The 18,313-nt window shown below is 42.5% G+C and overlaps 1 protein-coding gene across 1 annotated transcript in view; it reads left to right on the forward strand.

The window, feature by feature from the left end:
• The first annotated feature begins 5,831 nt into the window (after positions 1–5,831).
• PLEKHG1 (pleckstrin homology and RhoGEF domain containing G1) overlaps positions 5,832–18,313 on the forward strand; it is a 91,899-nt gene continuing 79,417 nt past the window's right edge. Inside the window, exon 1 of the mRNA XM_039240961.1 lies at positions 5,832–6,331. Coding sequence (XP_039096892.1) covers positions 5,924–6,331 — 408 coding nt within the window. The 5' untranslated portion in view covers positions 5,832–5,923. The remainder of the gene's footprint in view (positions 6,332–18,313) is intronic.

Genomic DNA, 18,313 nt, shown 5'->3' on the forward strand with positions numbered 1-18,313 from the left:
CATCTTCCACTCGAAGTCACCATACCTTAAAGGTAAAAACAGCTGCATGTGTATAAAAAACAAAACAAAAGAAAAAACCTTAACCCAAACTGGCATGCTTGTGCCCTTGACTGTAGAAATTCTGGAGTCACCACTGAGTTGGGGCACTTTAGCTGCAGTAACTGTCACCTGTAGTAGGCCCTCTCCTCTTCATTCCCATTGACTGGCATAGGGCTCCATTTGTAAATTACTAGTAAATTTAGGATCAGACTTTATAGCTGGAAAGAATCTTTGTTTTTGTTTTCTCTTTCAACCTCTCACCTCTTGTTTGAACCAGAGCATTTTTGCAAAAGACCTTTTCCCTTTCTTGGTCTTCTTGTACAGATACTTAACTGTCTCTTCCGTGGTAACGTGGTATTTTAAACTATGAATTTGGGGACATTTTTTTAATTTAGAGAAAAGTTTCGCAGATAGTTCAGAGCTCCTCGACACCTTTCATCCAGCTTCCTTTCGTGTTGGCATCTTGCATAACTACAGTACGTGGGTCAAAATTAAGAAATTAACATGGTCGTATGATTTGCTTTACTTCTTTAATACCAAAGAGCTAAAAATAAGTATGACAATCACATTACCTGGATTGCATACTCTGAGCATTAGGAACATGTGGCATTTCATGTTCCTATGAACATTAATGCAAGAATCACATTGTTATTTTAGAAAAACCGAGAGGCAGAAATTCGTGTTGCTATCTGGTGGCTTTTACGGATTGAGCTAGCCACCATCTCAGAAGTGTCTAGGCAAGGAGGAATGTCCTCAAATACCTCGTGTTGTCTTTGAGAGATGTAAATGTGTATTCCTTATAACTTCACTCTGAAAAGTTTTTTTCACTTGTTTTGTTTATATGCAACTCTGAGGCTCTACCTAAGACTGGCTCTGTATTAAATGACTTTGCTGGCTGAACGAATAACTTCTTGCTTATACTTTAGTGTCTCTGTTGGTTTCTCCTTTTTGAGAAATTCACAGGCAGTATAATAAAGAGCTACATCATTTTAGTTATTCATCAGTCTTGAGCATAACACATTCTCTTGATTTCCATGACTTTCCTGCCAGGGAACTCAGCCTAAACGTTTGAAGTTTAGAATAGCAATGAGCGGAATTGGAAATCCTGATCATGCTTCAGCCCCCACCGTGCATAGGGTTCTGCTTTGCCTTATAAAGCTCCCCCCGGGGGGTTGTGACAGGGAGTGGTCGGCTGTGGACCCATCAGTTTCCCCTTCATCATGTAAACATGGTCCCAGGAAGCCTGAGCTCTACTTGCCGTGGAAAGTTCTGCCTCAACCCTAAATCAGCCTGAGCAAGTTAGAGCCAAGAAGTGCTGCTTTGGATTCTGGCAGTGATATTCCAAAGGAGAGCAGTTAAAATAATGGAAGTTTGAAGAGCAAACAAAGAAAAGCCAAGGAATTAAAGCTCGTTCACCTAGAAACAATTAGAGAGAGACTTGTCACAATGTCAAGTGTGTGAGAGCATATATACATGGAGCTGTGATAGCTATATTTTTTCTTTTTCTCGAGAATGGCACTAGAAGAAATATTTTATGTTGATGATTTTGAGGTTGATAGTATATGCATCATTAGGACTCCCGGATGCCTGGGTGGCTCAGTGAGTTAAGTCAGAGTGTTGGTTTCAGCCCAGGGCATGGTCTCATGGTTGATGAGTTTGAGCCCCACATCAGGCTCTGTGCTGATAATGCAGAGCCTGCTTGGAATTCTCTCTCCCTCTCTCTCTGCCCCTCCCCTTCTCATACGCACGCGCAGGCACACACACACATGTGCACTCTTTTTCTCTCTCAAAATAAATAAATACACTTTTTAAAAAAGAAGCACTTGATGTATATTAAAAAAAAAGAATCATTAGGACTCCAAGGCCATCAACATGTATGTACACCACCACCGCCTCCGGGTGTCCAGGGTCAGATGAACCAAGACCCTCCAGGCAGGCAGAACCAGCCTATTTTAGGATATTCATGGTCAAAAGACCCGCTGACATGGCCCATCAGCAATGCTGGGCAGGTTCTCAGAAGGTACTATACAATAGCCCAGTGTTTGGGGTCTGGTAAGAAGGAAGAGAGGTTATGAGAAAGAAAACAAAGCAGCACGTTAGCCAAATGTTAGTACAACGTGTCAGCATCTCTGTCTCCAGGCAGAGGAAGAGACTTTCTTGCTCTCCAGCTTTGTATCTAGGTGTTTCTGTTGATCATCGGAGCTCAGCTATCCCAGTGTCCAGTGCACAGTGACTGTCTTACGACTGTTTTTCTAAACTCGTAACGATATGATGTATTAATGAATGGAGGGGAAAAGAAGACAACCTTGGAATTGTATGCACCTCTCCATTCACTAGTATTGAATAAGGATTGATAAAGAGGTAAATTTAAATCTCACAGAGCAATCGCATGATCTAGAGGATTTCCAGATCAGCATTGTCCAATGAAAATATAATATAAGCCACATATATAATCTGTAATTTTCTCGTAGCAACATTAAAAAAGGCAAAATGAAAGCAGGGAAAATAATTTTAAAAAGATATTTTATCTAATCCATTATTCCCTAATATTATTTCACCATGCAATTAATGTAAAAATTATTAATGCGGTATTTAGTACATTTTTGTTTCATTCTAAGTCTTCGAAATCTGGTATATATTTTATACTTATAACACATCTCCATTTGGAGTGGCTGCATATCAAGTGGTCAGTAGCCACATGTGAGTACTGGCTGCTGTGTCAAACAGTCAGCTCTGGAGATAATATTGGTAATCGGTTTGCTGCATTAGGAAGAAAAGACCAGACAGGGTGGAAATTTTAAATTATTTCGAGGGAGGTGAGAACAGGACTAGGCAGTTTTTATGAGGTCCATTTCCTTATGTGCGAAAACTGTAATTATCTTCTAAGCAATGAATCAACTTAAAAAATGTTATCCATTAGCAAATGTAGTCTCCTATTATATACCATTATATGACCTGGTGTTAAATGTTTCACTTCTGTCATTGGTAATTTTGGAAGGTGTTTAATTTGAGGTAGTAGGCTTGGTTAAACACTATAGATACCAAATATCTCAAATATTTCTATTTTAAAAGAGCCTGACTGGCAGTCTAAAGAATAGGCTGGCCTGGCGGCCTAAAATACATAGCCTGGTATTAGAATATATGAAGCCTTAGATGGAACAGGACCCAATTCATGGTGCTATTTAAGATGCATCCATGGGGCGCCTACGTGGCTCAGTCAGTTTAAGTGTACAACTTCAGCTCAGGTCATGATCTCACGGCTCGTGGGTTTGAGCCCCACGTTGGGCTCTGTGCTGACAGCTCGGAGCCTGGAGCCTGCCTGGGATTCTGTGTCTCCCTCTCTCTCTGCCCCTCCCCAACTTGCACTCTGTTTCTCAAAAATAAATAATAAACATTTAAAAACAGAAGATGTATCCATGAAGAGACCTATTGACCTGAGTTTCCCATCCCACATTTTCCTGTCTTTGAAAGTGTAAAAGGCATTACCATCCCTAGCAGCCCAGCTTAGACTCTCTGAAACATCTGGCCACTTTTGTTCCCCTTGAATCCCTCTGTCCCAGAATTGGCCGGCTAACTAGGCATCAAGGTAAGTAAAGAAATGAACCTCTGTTGTGTTCATTTTCACCAATCTTGATCATGGATATTTGCCAAGAATTATAGAACTGTTAAATGTAGTCTTCTATACTAGAAGGAAGGTGTGTCCAGATACGGAGACTAGATGGATCTAGACCTTTCCAGATGCCCTGGCTTACATGTATAGCACATCCAGCTTCTTTTTGGTATGAAATCATTGCTGCCTCATTGGACCCTTAGGCCCTTAAAGAATAATCATATACTGTACTTCCCAAGTTAGTGCCCATCTCTGAAAGGGAGATCAACCTCATGGTTATGATTATGGTTAATCATGGGATTATAATGGCTGCCATCATGAAAGGAAGAAAACCTTGTTGAGACAGCTTCTAAGTTCCCAGCACATTATTAACACCAGTCCCAAATGTGGGCAAGCGCCCTTTGCTGCAAGCACACCTCAATGCCTGGCTGATTTTTGGATTTTTGCCACACTCAAGTTGGATCAGGCTTTTTAGGGCAAGTGCGTTTTAACTACTATAACCAATCCATGTTTTATAGGCCATAAAGTTGTTATAGAACAAACAGAAAGAATATTGCAAAAGCTTTAAAAATTTGTGGCCTGCTTACACCATGTGGTAATGGTTATGCTGATAAATTACTCATTTCCTACACATTTCTTACCATTGCTTCTTGTTGACCCAATTAGTTCTCTTATTTTATATTTATAATTACAATACTTGAATTACACATTGGCACTGATATTTGCCGTAAATATAAACTAAGAAAAACTCGAGATACTGAAGGATACTTGATGGGATTCTTCATATTCTAGAAATATTGCTACCAGCTGTTTGACAGTCTTTATTATAGAGTCAAACCAAATTCATGTTCCTTTTGAAAAACGATCATTAATCTATATTCTTCTTACTAATGTATGTGTGTTTTGTTATAACCTTCTAAACATAGGCTGCACTCTTATATTTTCTAACAAAACCCATAAACGTGGGTCCTGGTGGTAAGGTCACCTGCCAGAATGAAGCAAATGTCTTCATTCAGCAGGCTGTTTATTGCAAGGTATATTGTTCTGTAAACTCGGGATCTCATTAGGAGAAAACCGTGTTGGTCCTGCCTGCTTGCAAACAAAGGGGATTGGAACTTTGTGTGTTTCACCAAAACATCTTCTGTGAGTTTCAGTCTCCGTGCAGGGCCTCAAGATTTAAATGCCACATATACTAAGTGACCTTTTGACTTTGCAATTAGATATTCTCGTCTTAGTGCCGTCTTCGGAACATTAGCAGCCCCATTTCTTTAGAAATACATAATTTTTCTTATAACTGAGTTTCTGTATTACTTAATCGTATAGTTACACTGCCATGTTATCTAAGTTTGGGTGGGGAGAGTGTTGTAGTTAATCAAATATACTCTGTCATCGCATAACTTCTTATACACCCAAAATGGGATGTCAACTTTCAAGTAGAGGTTGAGAGAAATGTTGTATCGAGAGACGAAGTTTGAAAGAAGGTATGGGTCTTAATATTTTGGCCTTCCTTGCCCAGTATTAGAAAATGCTTGTCCACACAACATTTTTTCTTTCATGCTGTATCCAAGTAAACTGTAAAATTGTCAGTGTCTGTTAAATAGTGGTGAATGCAGGAAGGTGGCCTAAACTGCTGTGGAATTAGAGGGCAATACTGAAAATGTAGAACAGTGTTTCATAAAATCCCATAAGAATCACGGGGGAGTGTGTTTTAAGTACGAAAGAACCCCTCATGGTGCTTGTTAAAGTCCTGCCTTGACCGCTGCGCCTTTAATTTAGTAAATCTGGACGAATCCGCGTGTATGAGTCATTCCAGGTGATCCCACTTCGAGCCAGTGGCTGCAGCGCTCCTCTTTCCTGTGTGCGCCAATGACATTGGCATCTTGCTCAAATGCAGACCGAAGGTTAGTAGGTCAGGGGTAGTGCCCGAGACTCTGCATTTCTCACCTGCTCCCAGGGGATGCTTTAGAAACTACCTTTGCAACTCAGGCGACCAAGGGTGCCTTTGCATTTCCTTCTTCTATACCAAACTCACCACCTTTTTACTTTGGACCGGATATACCTTTGGGCTCGGCTTTAACCGCCTTTAAACCTTATTTGAGACAATTTCAAAATACTTGCTCACCTTGTCCTTTTTCTTTCTTTTGTTCCTCCCCCCCCCCCACCCCAACGACTATAGATGTGCCCCAGTTACGTCTTGAAGTGCCATCAGCTGTAACAGACATTCCAGATCCCAAGAGCACAGCCAGGCATTCCCGCTGCCAGGAACCAAAGGCCATGGAGCTCTCTGACAGCGACCGCCCCGTCAGCTTCGGCTCCACGTCGTCTTCCGCCTCTTCCAGGGACAGCCATGGCTCCTTCGGCAGCAGAATGACCTTAGTTTCAAACAGCCACTTGGGCTTGTTTCACCAAGATAAGGAAGCCGGGGCCATCAAGCTGGAGCTGATTCCGGCCAGGCCGCTTTCCGGCAGCGAGCTGCAGAGGGACGGCCCCGCTGGGCCGCAGGACGCGGACGCGGGCGGCGACAGGCAGCCCCGGGCCCAGCGCAGAATGGAGCCCAGCGGGGCCACCCAGCCGGGTGCGGGGTCGGCCACCAGCCCCAAGCTCCTCTATGTGGACAGAGTTGTTCAGGAAATTCTGGAGACTGAAAGGACTTACGTGCAAGACTTAAAAAGCATCGTGGAGGTAAGGCGAACGTTTTCGTTCGGTTTTGTGCTTTTAAAGTTTGTCACACAGGAGAAATAGGCTTGCGAAGTAAAGAGCAAAGCCAGGTATCAGGGGTGCGTTGTCTCCCAAGGCGCAGAAGTAGGGCGAGCGATTAAACAGATCGTAACTTCAGAGGAACCCTAGGGCCACACTCATTGTGTTAAAAATCCTCCTGGTAATTTGCATTAAGGCACTAGTGATGTGTGAGAACAAGACTGATGGGACCCGCGGATCCCCCGCCAGTACCTTATGGTACCAACTCCTACAGCAAAGAGCTCCAAGTGCATTATGGGTGCCGGAGCATGACTTCAGCTGCCCTGACCTGCAGACGCCAGGTTTATCCTGACTGAGTCCATCAGGCTATCTGCTCCTGAATCACAGTTGTCTACTGGCGTCTGGGGGCTGCCCAGACAGGACTGAGCCCCGTGTCCCGCCTCCAGAGACTGTGCTTTCCCCGGCCTGGGGTAGGGCCCAGATGGAGCGATTGTAGAAGGTCCCCAAGACATTCAGGCGACCTTGGGAGCTTCTGTTCAGTGCTGTTCTCTATTGGTTGGTGTTTGGGGGAAGGTGGCGGAGGGAAGAGAAAAACCGCAGGCTGTATCTTGTCTCAGGCATCTACTTTATGTTCACTCTTCTTGTAAACGTGTTTGCGTAAATTCTTCAACTCCATGTGGATTGAGCTCAGTTTTCTGGGCCAAACCATGTACTCTGGAAATTCTGTTATTGACTTTGATTTATAGATAGGGCTTTTCTTTTCTTATTTTATTTTTTTACTGTTTATTTTTGAGAGAGAGGGAGGAGGCAGGAGAGGGGCCAAGAGCGAGACAGAGAATCCGAAGCAGGCTCTGCACCGTCAGTGCAGAACCCAATGTGGGGTTCGAACTCACAAACTATGAGATCATGATCCGAGCCAAAGTCGGACGCTTAGCCAACTGAGCCACCCAGGTGCCCTGATTTATAGATAGGTGTTTAAGGATAAAGTAAAAATTACTAGAGCAGCTCAGATGTTAACTCACTGTCGATTGATAATTAAAAATATTAATATTTCAAAGGCAAATTTATGTTATAAAGCTGTACCCACTTTGCTGCCTGCTAATATACCAAGTTCTTTCCTTGCTAGTGCCCACTTCCTGTTTCAGACTTTTAATATAAAATGTTTCAGAGTATAGTAGAATATTTGCTGATGAGCACATTCTGCCCCAAATACATGCATTCTTAGGGCTTTAGAAGAAAATTCTGAGGCATAATTGTGTGTTGAGTTCCATAAATGACAGAACCAGACACAGTCTACTAAAAATAGTAATGACATAATTTCCCGGTAAAAATAGAAAAATCAATTGATGCTCAACCAAAACAATATGTGATACCAAATGTAGACGACACCAGGCCAATTTTCTTTTTAATTTCAGCAATGATGTCATTTGTACTCTAGAAGAAACACCTGTAAAATTGCCAGAACTCTTGCAACCTCTCAGGAAGGTCATGGCTGTTGAAGCTTTCTTTGGTCTGTCCTTTTTCTTTTCTTTCTTGGGAATCTTTCCACCTGGTCCAAATTTACGCACCTAGAAAGAAGCTAGTAGTTACCTAACTGGTATTCCAGGAAAACTGTTGTTTTTTCTGAGACTGGGTGTTAAACCTTAGTGAGAGGAATTAGGTAAGATCTGAACAAGAAGGGACTGATGAAGACAGGATATTTTTTTCTTTTTTTTTCTGCTTTTTTAAAAAAAAAATTTAATGTTTGTTTATTTTTGAGAGAGAACGTGAGAGCAGGGGAGGGGCAGAGAGAGAGGGAGACACAGATCCAAAGCAAGCTCCAGGCTCTGAGCTGTCAGCACAGAGCCCGATGCGGGGATCAAACTCATGAACCACAAGATCATGACCTTAGCCGAAGTCGGATGCTTAACTGACTGAGCCACCCAAGCGCCCCTAGAAAATTTTTTTCTAAGGAAGTTTCAGTGAAAGTTCTATTTCGAGCCTACAGATATTCTTGTCTTTTATTTATTTTTTTCGTCAGTGAATTAACCATGTTTTACACTGGGCTTTTGGTGGATTTTTTTCTGTAAAGATCCAGATAGTAAATATTAGGGCCCTAAGGTCTCACAACTGCTGTAGCTCAAAGGTACCACAGGCACTATGTCAATGAATGGGTTTGGATTTTCCAGAAAAACTTTAGGGCCAGGCCTGACCCAGGGGTCGTCGTTTGCCAACCCCTATTTGAGGCTCTGAACTTGTGCCTGTGTTTCATTAACTCTAAAATGAGACGAATAGATCGTACCCGCCACACAGCAGTAGTAGAAGAATGAGAAAATACACGAAGAGCTTGTACAAGAAGATGTGGCACGTGGGAAGCGGTCAGTCAAAAGGGGACTGGCATCCTTACCAGCCTCCTCCAAGCTCGCTGGGTGAGAGTGGTCGCCATTTACTGTACTATGTTTTACCTAAAGACTTTGGCAAAAATAAACAGATTAGTCTGTTTGCTACAGCAGAAAAAAAAAAACCTTTAAGCAGCGATTCCAGCATTAGTGTTTCAAATGCAATTGGATTATTTCCAGTGAATCCACCGAAAATCTGAGGTGACCCATGATCAGGGAAGGGGAAAGGTGCAGAAGGAGGGTGGAAGGAAGGGCATTTGGGGAAGAAAAGTCCCAGACATCATGGGAGGCATCCAAGCAGGAAGAAGTAAATGATGCTTTGTTCCAGAATTCACCAGAGTGCTTTCACTTCTGTGCCCTTTCCACCCAGAAACAGCCAGACCCTCTTAGATGAGGACTTCTTATCACAGCCCGCTCTTCACATACTTCTGCTAGGTGACTCCCTCTGTTTCTCGAGATCAGTGTTCATAGAATGGTTTGACGGAATGGTTAAACTCATTTTATCCTGTTCTTTCCTTGATGAAGAATAACCAATTATTTTTCCACGAACCGCAACTCTGCCCAATAAAGATGGTGAAAATCGGTTCTTTCAAAATATAAAGTGTCCATCTGTTTTCCTTGATCTGTCTTACTGTTACAGTTCTGTGGCTGACTTCTCTAATATCCTCCATTTATCACACGCAGAATTTTAAAATGGGAAAAGGGTGGGGCGCCTGGGTGGCTCAGTCGGTTAAACATCCAACTTCAGCTCAGGTCATGATCTCAAAGTTTGTGGGTTCGAGCCCCGCATCAGGCTCTGTGCTGACACCTCAGAGCCTGGAGCCTGTTTCAGATTCTGTCTCCCTCTCTCTCTCTCTGCCCCTCCCCAACTCGTGCTCTGTCTCTCTCTGTCTCAAAAATAAATAAACTATAATAAAATGGGAAAAGGGCTACTCGTTAACCACCTGCAAGTTCTCACCACACTTAAAGGGCAGAGCTTGTGATTTGGCTCCTTCTAAGCAAGAATTATTTCTAGGGGGAAAAAATCCTAAACACTTAATAGAGATACTGGTCCCTCACTTTTCAACCAGGCAGGAGCACCTTTCTGACTTTCTGGACATTGCTTTACCGATTCCCATCTAACTCTTGGGCTTCGACAGCCATCCCCAGTGGCTTCATCATTTCCCCCTGTAAGCAGCACATTTTTTCTGTATCCCACATTCATACATCATCCCCACAGGTCAGGCTTTGATTTGTTTTAGGATTTTTATAAACGGAAACATTTTTGTAAAAGATCAATGATATCTACATAGATTTCAGAGACGTTAACACAGGGATGCCTGGCTGGCTCAGTCGGTGGAGCACACAGTTCTTGATCATGGAGTTGTGAGTTCGCACCCCACGTTGGGTGTAGAGGTTGCTTACAAATATAATCTTGGGGTGCTTATTATCAGTTAAGTGTCTGACTTCAACCTAGGTCATGATCTTGCAGTTCATGAGTTTGAGTTCTGCGTTGGCCTCTGTGCTGACAGCTCAGAGCCTGGAGCCTGTTTCAGGTTCTGTGTCTCCCTCTCTCTCTCTGCCCCTCCCCCACTCAGACTCTGTTTCTTTCTCTCTCTCTCAAGAATAAACATTTAAAATAAAATAAATAAAAATAGAGAGAGAGACATTAACACAATGTACTTTGATCTGTTCATCCTGGTCCCCAACATCCTCAGAGTAGCTTCTTTTGGGAGAAGAGATCTTTCCAACCTTATTCAGGCAAAAGAAATTCCCAGACGTTGGTTACATATTGCAAAGATTATATGCCTTTCTTTCCCATATGTAGAGAGATTGTATTAATCCCAAGTATATAGGTATTTTTCCTTTCCCGTGCCAGTTAGAAATCCGTTTCTGAATTCCTAGTTGCTTCCTGAAATGTTTAAAAATGTTAGTGTTCTTATTCCCATTGTTCTTCGTTTCTCGAGCTCCAGCCCAGATCCTTTGTTCTGAGTCCCTTGCCCCGCCCTCCCCCCACCATCGCTACTCCATCCTCTGCTTCTTTGCTCCACATCCCAGTCATCTAATTTTGTACACTTGACATTTGAGAGAGAGAAAAAGAGGAAAGAAAGAGAAGTGAGATCTTGACTCGAAGAAACAGTGGACCTGTTCTTTCCGTTTCTGTATATGGCTCCTAATAGCATTCACAGGTAAAATGAGGTAGTAAGAAAGCAAGTTTTAAAAGTTAAAAGTAAAATAGCCTATGATACGATTTGTGGAAGATAGAAATCCATAGTTGGAAAATAGATAATAAGGGTCTCTCTCTTTCATGTCTAATGGAAGCTTACAATGACTGGGAAGGAACTTTCATAGGTAGGGAGTTTCTTTAATCTTCCTAAATGATCTATAAAAAAGCCTTTGAAAGCCTCATAAGATTTGTGCCCAGATACAGTTTATGGCCCGTTTTAACCTTTAAGGAAAATTTTTAAATAGTTCATGTTATATAATGCTGTCTTCAATTAGAAGTTAACTCCCTGTTTCCAAATGTCACCTTTAAACTATAAGAGATGCTACATAATATCATCTTTGGGGACATTGAGGACATAGGTATTTCGTGGAAAAAATGAGTAAAATATTGAGTGTAACGCCAGTTTGGTTTTTTCTATCATATTCTAGAGAGCTAATTTTTTTCTCAAGCACCTGTGTCCACTGTGTTAAACAGCTAAGAAGTGAGAATCACACCCTGAATGTTGAAGACCTAAAGAGCCTAAGCGTCTGAGAGCATTCGGCATGGTTCAAAAGCTGTAGCTGGACAGGGATTAGAATGCTGATCTCCCACCTCCTGGCTCTTGTGTTTATCGGTCTACAGGGACTCTTTGTTCAGTATGTGACAGTGTAGACAGAGGCAGGGTAGGTGGAGGAGAGAAGGATGCTTTTCACGTGCTTGGTGACGTGAAACGCACCGAAAGATGTTCTGCCCATTACCGTAGCTTGGGAAAGAGATTTATTTAGTATTGGAGGTGCCACTTTATTTGGAAGGGAAAACCTTCTTACACTTAGGAAGCAAGCCTTCTCTCAAATCTGTGTGTGTGTGTGTGTGTGTGTGTGAGAGAGAGAGAGAGAGAGAGAAGGAAAGAAAGAATGAAAGAGAGAGGGAAGAAGGAAGGAAGGAAAGAAAGAAGGGAAGAAACCATTGACCAGGCCTGGGGAGACTGTAACGCCTGTCCACCATGTGCTCTGTCTAGAGACTTAGCTTAGAGACTTCGACTCGGGTAGAATGGAGTCTGCGTTAGCTTTGGTCCAGGGCCACCGTGTCCTCTGAGACAACACTGTCCATTTAGCTGTGGTTTCTGATGAAGTCAGGCTTCCTGTGGATCCTGTTGGAGAAACCAGACTGTTCGGTGTGGGAAAGGGGCAGTTCGTGGCTCTGCTGCTCTCTTCAGCCATGAAAACAGGATTCTGGACAGGCATTCCCTGGGCCAGCCATGCCTGCTTAGGACAAGGGAGAAGAGGAGAAAGGTTTGGAGCCAAGAGAGAAGGCTCTTGAGAAGTGGCGAATTGTCGTGGCCTTTATTACCTTTTTATTTGCAGATGTCCTCACTGAGTACTTTCCCTCCAGTTTAAATAACATTTATTATTCTGACAGTTTTTATGAGGTCGTGCAAAGTTTTTTCAGTACTGGGGGAAATCCGAGTTCAAGGCTGGAGTGCAGGACTTGGCAGGAATCGTTTTTGATGAAGGCTTGTTACGTGGGTGGATTTCATCAAGAACTTCCACTGTGGGATTTGGCACAATTTAATGTACTTTTTCTTTTACGTGGCATCGGAGTACTTTTATTTGAATGTCTCTATTTGTTTTTCCCTCCAAGGGCTTTTATCATAATGGGTGAATGAGATCTTTCTTAAACTCATTTAAGATCTATGATAATTTAGAAGCAAACCTGTTAAATAGTTTTCTGCTTGTGTAGAAGCTTTCCTGAAATAGCCCATATCTGAGCAGTGTACATAATCCTCCCAAATCTCACTTGGACTCCTCACTTCCATATCTTTTTATGATTGTTGCTGTGTTGCTCTTGTTGACCTGTCCCCTTCTTCACTACCCGATCTCCTCCTCTCTTGCCCCTTCAACAATGACACCAGCTTAGAAGGTGGGAACACAGTGATTTTATTTCCGCTGCTTTTTTTTTTAATCGAAGCATAATTGACCTACAGTATTCTGTTAGATTCACGTGCACAACATAGTGACTTGGCATTTGTATATCTTGTGACCCCATCCCCACAGTAAGGGCATTTACCATCTGGCAGCACACCAAGTTAATGCAGTATTATGGACTGGATTCCCCGTACTGTCCATTACATCCTCGTCAATTTATTTATTTATTTCGTAACTGGGAGCGTGTACCTCTTAATCCCCTTCGCCCATTTCGCACCCCACCCTGAACCCCATTGGTTCTCTGGGCCTGTGAGTCCTGGTTTGACTTGGTTTTGTTTTGTGTTTTAGATTCCACTTCTAAACGTGAAATCGTGTGGTACTTGTCTTTCTCCGACTGACTTCTTTCACTTAGTATAATACCCTCAAGGTCCGCAAATGGCAAGATCTCATTCTTTTTTCTGGCTGAGTAGTATATCATTGTGTGTGTGTGTGTGTGTGTGTGTGTGTGTGTATACCACTTCCTCTTTATCCATTCACTTATCAATGGTGGTTCAGTTGTTTCCATATCTAGGCTATTGTAAACAATGCTGCAATGAACATAGTGCGGATGTCTTCTTAAATTCATGTTTTCATGGGGCGCCTGGGTGGCTTAGTCGGTTAAGCGTCCGACTTTCGCTTAGGTCATGATCTCGCGGTTCGTGGGTTCAAGCCCCGCGTCGGGCTCTGTGCTGACTGCCAGCTCAGAGCCTGGAGCCTGTTTCAGTCTGTGACTCCCTCTCTCTCTGACCCTCCCCTGCTCATGCTGTCTCTCTCTCTCTCCTAGAAATAAATAGAAAAAAAAATTCATGTTTTCATTTTCTTTGGATAGACACACAGAAGTGGAATTGCTGGATCATAGGGTAGTTCTAGTTTTAATTTTTTGAGGAAACTCTATACTGTTTTCCACAGTGGCTGCACCAATTTGCATTCCCGTCATGTATGATGGTTCCCTTGTATCCACATCCTTGCCAACACTTGTTATTTCTTGTCTTTTTTATACTAGCCATTCTGACAGGTATGAGATGCTCTCTCATTGAGGTTTGGATTCGCATTTCCCTGATGATTAGTGATGTTGAGCATCTTTTCATGTGCCTGTTGGCCCTCTGTTTGTCTTCTTGGAAAAATATCTATTCAGATCCTCTGCCCATTTTTTTTTTTTTAATCAGATTGTTTGGCTTTGTATTATTGAGTTGTAGGAATTCCTTATATATTTAGGTATTAACCCCTTATTAGATATGTCATTTGCAACTATTTGTCCCATTCAGTACATTGCCTTTTCACTTTGTTAATGGTTTCTTTTCCTTTCCAGAAGCTTTTAGTCTGATCTAGTTCCATTTGGTTTTAGTTTTTGTTTTATCTTATTTTTTTGCTTTGGTTGCCCTTATCTGAAGGGACAGATCCAAAAAAACATGACTAAGACTAAAGTCAAGGAGCTTATCACTTATGTTTTCTTCTAAGTCTTATATTCAGGTCTTTAATCCATTTTGAGCTAATTGTTATATACGGTATAAGAAGGTGGTCTAGTTTCTTTCTTTTGCATGTGGTTATCTGTTCCCAAAGTGCCTGTTGGAGAGGTGTCTTTTCCCCTACCATATATACTTGCCTCCTTTTTGTAAGTGAATTAACCATATATATGTAGGCTTTATTTCTGGGCTCTGTATTCTGCTCCGTGGAACTGTGCCTGTTTTGATTACCATACTCTACTGTTTTTATTACAATCACTTTGTAGTATGGTTTGATATCAGGCCTTGTGATACCTCTGGCTTGTTTTTTTCCTTCTCAAGATTGGTTTGGCTATTTGGGCTCCTTTGTGGTTTCACACACATTTTAGAATTATTTGTTCTATGAAAAATGCCGCTGGAATTTTGATCGGGATTGCAGTGAATCTCTAGATTGCTTTAGGTAATATGGACAGTTTAACAATACTAATTCTTCCAACTCATGGGCAAGGAATATCCTTCCATTTATTTGTGTCTTCTTCAATTTCAGTGCAGTGATTTTGAATTTTTTGTAATGTTTTAATTTATTTTTGAGAGAGAGAGAGAGAGACAGCATGAGCAGGGGAGGGTCACAGAGAGAGGGAGCTACAGAATCTGAAGCAGGCTCCAGGCTCTGAGCTAGCTGTCAGCACAGAGCCCGACATGGGGCTTGAACCCACAGACTGTGAGATCATGACCTGAGCCGAAGTCGGACGCTTAATCGACTGAGCCATCCAGGCACCGCCACTCAGTGCAGTGATTTTGAGCGTTCTTCTCTTCCACCCATTGTAATTTAATGTGGGAAGGAGGACAGGGACCTGGGTTTTCGCTTTTTCCCAGTCCTGATGAGTTTGACCATTTTGAATGGGCCATCGATTAGTGATCCATCAGAAGGTGTTAACAGTGAAATGTCCAAGGCGGACAGCATTCGGTAAAAGCAAAGTGAGTAAAAGTTTGCCGAGTTGCTATACAACAGTAGCTGTCGGCTCTCCCCCAGGGCTCATGTGCGCTCAGTGGCTGCTGCTCATTCTTCTCTTTATGGTTAGATCTTGAGTCAACACTTAGGAACATTATTGAAAATGTCTATTGATCAGATTCACTTGGGAGCATGGCAGACTGTGACATCACCCATGTGACACCTCCAGCTGTATGACCTCACTGGTTCCCAACAGCTGTAAACATACTATGTATCTAACACTTGTAAATTTGGGGGGGTTGGGGGAGAGAGAGGGCACAAGTGAGCAAGGGGCAGAGAGAGAGAGAGAGAGAGGTGGGGCTCGTGTTTTACCCAAAGCAGGACTTGTGTTCACCCCATATGGGACTCGAACTCAAGAACCGTGAGATCATGACCTGAGCCGAAGTGAGATACTTAGCGACTGAGGTACCCAGGTGCCCTGACACTTGTAAATTTTCCAAATATGTGCCTTGATAACAACAACAAAAACACTAAAAACTAAGCATTAACAGCAGGTAATATTTAAGGACTTACCATATGTCAGGCACTGGCTTAAGCCCTATCCTCACTCATAACCCCATCATGTGGATATTCGTATAATTTCCGTGTTTTAGCACAAGAATATTGAATGGAGAAAGGGTAAAGTGGGTTATATGCGGCCACATAGACAGCAGTAGAGCTGGAACTAAAACCCAGTTTCACTCCAGAGTCCGGTCCCCTTACTACTATAACGTGACATAGGACACACGTATTCCTAAAAATCCTTCACTGTGCAAAATCACATTGGGGGGGGGGGGGGGGGGGGGGGGGGGGGGGGGGGGGGGGGCGGTAGGACTTCTAGGAAAAATGAATTTTGAGCGCAACACTCGAAAACCTCATCAGTGATACATAAAAAAAAAATAGGAATCTGAGAAAAATAGAGACACGGTTTTAGACTTGTTAAATGGTTAAGAAATACATGCCAACTTAGTAAACCTGACCTTGAAGTTGCTCCTGGAAGCCACCTGGTTGCCACACCTGCCACCCTCTATAGGAGAGAAAGAGAACAAGGGAGCAGGAGAGAAAGAGTGAGAAAAAAGAACAATAAAGAAGAAAAAGAACCGAGAACGGAGAGGGAAAATACAAGATAAGCTAAGAGGAAAATTAAAGAGAGAGGAAACCATCTACAGGGTTGCAGTTTAGGGGTTATTTTGAACTTTTTTAAAATGTTTATTTATTTTTGAGACAGAGAAAGAGAGCGAGCATGAGTCAGGGAGGGGCAGAGAGAGAGAGGGAGACACAGAATCCAAAGCAGGCTCCAGGCTTTGAGCTGTCAGCACAGAGGCCAATGTGGGGCTCGAACTCACAAACCATGAGATCATGACCTGAGCCAGAGTCGGACTCTTAACCCACTGAGCCTTCCAGGCACCCAAGGGGTTATTTTGAAGTAAGGTCACCCGACTTGGGTGAGTGTAGCGCACACCACGTGCGCAGATGCACTGAGCTCGCTGTAGGCATTCGAGGTGAGTGCACGTGTTTTTGTGTCCTGTGCTGCTCTCCAGAACTGGGGCCGTTTTCTGCATCCACCTAGTGTTTCTCGGGGATGAAATCCTGCATAAGCAAAGGCAAAGTTAGGATATTTGAATTAGGTTCAAATTGTTCCTTAGTAAATTAATCACATGGAAACAAATTCATGTTTAAGACAAATGTTATAGCAGAACTGACAGTACGTAATTCTTTGAATTATTATGTCCTATACAAGTAAGTCTCCACACCCCACCCCTCAGCTCCGAGTAAGAACAGTATTTCTGTTGTCAAAACACATGGTCTTCCATTTATCTTAAATGAGACTAATAAAAACTATGACAAATATCCTTAAGGCTCTTTTCATTTCCACCTTCCAAGAAAAAATGGTCTGAAAGAATTTGGAGTTCTCTGAGCGGTTTGAGAGTTCATTCATATTTCTGGAAACTAAAAGAGATTTTTTTTTCACCCTAATCTCAAACCAACAAATGTGATTACTTATAACCACAAAGAGTTGGAGGAACTTTTTCTTTTATTAAAAGAATTTGCACAGTTAGGTCAAATGTTCTCTTTTGTTTTTTAATTTATTTTTGAGAGCAAGAGAGACAGAGCATGAAAGGGGGAGGGGCAGAGAGAGGAGACACAGAATCCGAAGCAGGCTCCAGGCTCTGCACTGTCAGCACAGAGCCTGATGCGGGGCTCGAATTCACAGACCGTGGGATCATGACGTGAGCCGAAGTCAGATACTTAACCAACTCAGCCACCCAGGTGCCCCTAGTCAAGTGTTCTCGCACCAACTATAGCCGTTGCTGTCGATGAAACTCTGAGGACACACAGGAGATTTAAAGAGTAAATGTTAGTGTGTTTCTGATGTTAAAATTAGATGGTGTTGTCACCCACACTTGAAGATACAGTTAACATAATAAATGAAAGCACAGCCTTACGGTGTAATTGGGGAGAGGAGAAGCAAATAGAAATTGTCCTTTCCGCAGCCTTAACTGAGTGCAGTCATTTCTTCCGCATGATCAAGCACTTCCAGAAATACCTGCAATGGAAAGGTCCCTTCCCATCCTATTAGGCTTTTCATTTAAGGCAACATTTTGATTTTTAATGAAAAGGCATTTCAAAAACTTGAGTTAACTCAAGTGATCGAGTAGCTATTATTGCTGGTCTGCTGAAGAGCTGCTCATATATTTCAAAGACCGCCTGTGGGCAAAATTCTATTGAAGATTTGCTAAAACAGGTCCTGTTCAGTTGGGTTGGAATCATGCTGCCTTTTGGATGTGTGCCATCTTGAATATTCAATTATAGTGAGTGGGTAGAAAATTATAGAATTCAGGAAATTATATTCTCAACAAACCAGCCTTCACTTGGGAGAAATTTACCACGGTCAGAAATGTCTTCCCAATGAGGACTGATGGATGTGGGGGGGAGGGGGGATGGGCATGGAGGAGGACACTTGTGGGGATGAGCACTGAGTGTTATGTGGAAACTAATTTGACAA

This window comes from Hyaena hyaena, unplaced genomic scaffold (genome assembly GCF_003009895.1).
Source record: "Hyaena hyaena isolate Hyena2069 unplaced genomic scaffold, ASM300989v1 scaffold_184, whole genome shotgun sequence".
NCBI lineage: Eukaryota > Metazoa > Chordata > Mammalia > Carnivora > Hyaenidae > Hyaena > Hyaena hyaena.